General features: G+C 58.5%; 1 protein-coding gene across 1 annotated transcript; it reads left to right on the top strand.

Annotated features, from left to right (window-relative positions):
• Positions 1-513: 513 nt before the first annotated feature.
• On the top strand, positions 514-3,185 carry LOC308228598 (acrosin-like; the record flags this gene model as incomplete). Its single annotated transcript, XM_080631974.1, has 4 exons — positions 514-692; positions 1,298-1,563; positions 1,971-2,119; positions 2,826-3,185. The coding sequence occupies 4 exons, from the start codon at positions 514-516 to the stop codon at positions 3,183-3,185; spliced, it is 954 nt and encodes a 317-aa protein (XP_080488100.1).
• Between the last annotated feature and the right edge of the window lie 362 nt (positions 3,186-3,547).

Raw genomic sequence — 3,547 nt, 5'->3', positions numbered from 1 at the left:
GGTGCATGGCTCCTGGGACAGCTGTGGGTGAGTGGCTCCAGGCTCCGGGGCTCCTGGAATTCCACAGGGAGATGCTGCTGGTCCCACCCATGGTCACACCAATGGGGTGGTGGGATTGGGAGAGCCCCGCTTACTCGCCATCACCCCATGCAGTGGCACAGCTCAGCTACGGGGGACCCCATAGGGTCCCTTGTCCCTGCAGCACTCTCTGGGGCAGGATGATGCTCATCTATGGGACACCCATTGTCCCTGCAGCACTCTCTGGGGCAGGATGATGCTCACCTATGGGACACCCATTGTCCCTGCAGCACCCTATGGGGCAGGATGATGCTCACCTATGGGACACCCCTTGTCTCTGCAGCACCCAATGGGGCAGGATGATGCTCATCTATGGCACATCCCATAGGGTCCCTTGTCCCTGCAGCACCCAATGGGGTGGGACGATGCTCACCCTTCATCCCTAACCATCAAGTGTTGGGCTTTGCTTCCAGAGGGACCTGCGGTACCCGCCCCATGGCTGACTACTATGGGATGTCGCGCATCGTCGGAGGCGTGGCTGCTCACCAGGGCGCCTGGCCATGGATGGTCAGCATCCAGTTCCCCACGGCCACCGGCGTCTCGCACATCTGCGGGGGGTCCCTCATCACCCCCCAATGGGTCCTCACAGCCGCTCACTGCTTCATCAGGCAAAAGTAAGGGGGAGAAGGGATTCCAGCCATAGGGAATAGCCAAGGAGCAGCTCCCGTCCCGTCCCCTTCCCCATCCTGGATTCACTGGGAAGAGCGCCCAGGAGAAGGCTGCTTCCAGCTTGACAGCGCTTGAGCCTAAGGTGCTCTGGGGCAGTGCTCTCCTTTGGGAAGCAGCAGGAATGTGGCTCCTTCCCACCCCTCTTCTCCATAGAATGGATTGGAATGGAATGGAATGGAATGGAATGGGATGGAATGGAATTGGGTGGAACGGAATGGAATAGGATGGAATGGAATGGGATGGAATGGAATGGGATGGGATGGAATGGGATGGAATGGATCATGGAATGACTTGGGTGGGAAAGGAGCTTGGGATCATCCACTTCCAACCTGTTGCCATGGGCAGGGATGCCGTCCACAGAGCAGCTTGCTCCAAGCTGGCCTTGAACACTGCCAGGGATGGAACATCCAAACCTTCTCCGTTCATCCCATCCCAGTGTCCCAGCACCCTCAGAGGGAATCCCTTCCTTATCCCTAACCTGCAATTCCCAGTCGGAACCCATCACCCCTTGACCTACGGCTCCAATCCCTGCTCTTCCACTCCCTCCCAGCTTCACCACTGATTGGTTTGTGATGGTCGGAATCACGGACCTGGCTCAGGCCAATTCCGAGACCCAGAAACGGTGGATCCGGAAGGTCGTGGTCCATGAGTATTACACCAACATCTCCGGCGGCTTCGACATCGCCTTGGTGGAGCTGGACCAGCCGGTGCAGTGCGGGTACCACGTGCAGCTCGCCTGCGTGCCCGATGCGACGCTCAGGGTATCCCAGCTCTCCGAGTGCTTCATCAGCGGATGGGGCGCGAGGGAGGCCAGAAGTGAGTGCCCGACGGCCCCGTTGGTCTTGGAATGCCGGGACATGGATTCATGGAATGGGGTGGGGTGGAAGGGGGGGGGGGGTAAAGCTCATCCTGGTCTATTGGAGGTTGCTCCAACTGGGGATGGAGCATCCCAGCCTTCTCCACCCAACCCATCCCAGTGTCCCATCACTTCCTTCTCTCCAAGCTGAGCATCCCTGGTTCAGTTGGAACCCATCACCCCTTGTCCCATCTCTGAAGGTCCCTCCATGTCCTCCTTATGTTGAGGATGCAGCATCAGCAAAGGAGATGAAGCCCAGCCCATGGTGGGGGGGAGTGTTGATGGCTCCCATTGAGCTGCTCAGCCCCCAGTACGCCCAAATCCATCCCTTCTCCCCCCAATCCTGATCCCCTTTGTGTCCCCACAGCGGGGGCATCATCCCCAACAGCCCTGCAGGAGGCCAAGGTCCGCCTCATCGATGTCCAGCTCTGCAACAGCAGCCAATGGCACCGAGGGGCCATCAAGAGCCACAATCTCTGTGCTGGGTACCCGCAGGGTGGCATCGACGCCTGCCAGGTAGGGATGTGCCACTGGGCCTCCCTTCTCCTCTGCCATCTGCAGGGCCTTGCTCTGCACCCCCCTTTATCCCAGCTTTGGAAGCGCATCCAGCTCCTGGTCCATCCTCCCTGCGCAGGGATCATAGAAGTTGGAGGAGAGTTTTAAGAGCATTGATATTGTACCACTAAACCATGTCATGAGCATGGATTCATGGAATGGGTTGGGTTGGGAAGGAGCTTAAAGCATCCAGTTCTAAGCAAGGGGCAGGGACGCCTTCCATTAGACCAGGTTGCTCCAAGCCCCATCCATTCTTCTCCATCCAACCCATCCCAGTGTCCCACCACCCTCATAAGGAACAACTTCTCCTTATCTCCAACTCAAACTCCCCTGTTCCAGTTGGAACCCATCACCCCTTGTCCTATGGCTCCAATCCATGCTGAAGGTCCCTCTCCACACCCAAAGGATGCAGGAGAACCCTTCCATCTCCATAGGGTGCCAGTGGTGGTCCTCTCTGGCGTTGCCATGGCGACCCATCACCATCCTCATCTTCTCTCCTCCTCCTCCATAGGGTGCCAGTGGTGGTCCCCTCCAGCGCTGACATGCCAACCCATCTGCATCCTCATCCTCTCCCCTTCTCCTCCATCGGGTGACAGCGGCAGTCCCCTCCGGTGTTGCCATGGCGCCCCATCCCCATCCTCATCCTCTCTCTCCTTCTCCACCATAGGGTGACAGTGGGGGTCCCCTCATGTGCCGGGACAAGCGCGCCAACTTCTTCTGGGTTGTGGGGCTGACGAGCTGGGGCCGCGGCTGCGCCAGGGCCAAGCAACCGGGGGTCTACACCTCGACGCAGCACTTCCATGACTGGATCCTCTACCAGCTGGGGATGTTCCGCTCCGCGGGAGCCTCCGCGACGCCCCCGACATGGAGCCACCAGCACGTCTCCCATACTCCAATCCAGCAGACGATGCCGGCACCCATGGCCTCGAGCACCACTGACGTCTGCTCCTTCCCATACCGGGTGGTGCTGGAATTCTTCAGTCAAGTGCAGAAGTTGCTGCAGGCTCTAGGGGGGAAGAAGACTTGAGGAGTGGCATCGCTCCATAAAGTTGCCTTATTTTCCCATAGAGAGGGTGCTTTGCATGCCCACCTCTTCTTCTGGTCCATGGGGAGGGATGAGAATGACGGACGGAGGGCAGGGAACAGTGGGAAGCGGGATCTGGGAATCAGGGAATCAACCAGGTTGGGAAAGACCTTCAGAAGCATCAAGTCCAACCATTGCCCCACCATTAAACCATGGCATGAAGAGGAAGGGGGGACAGCTTCCATTAGACCAGGTTGCTCCAAGCCCCATCCATCTTTCTCCATCCAACCCATCCCAGTGTCCCACCACCTTCACTTCCTTATCTCCAGTTGGAACCCATCAGCCCTCATCCTATGGCTCCAATC

This window comes from Psittacula echo (assembly GCF_963264785.1).
Source record: "Psittacula echo genome assembly, chromosome: 19".
NCBI classification, from domain to species: Eukaryota; Metazoa; Chordata; class Aves; order Psittaciformes; family Psittacidae; genus Psittacula; species Psittacula echo.
This window is presented reverse-complemented; position numbering and strand designations above follow the sequence as displayed.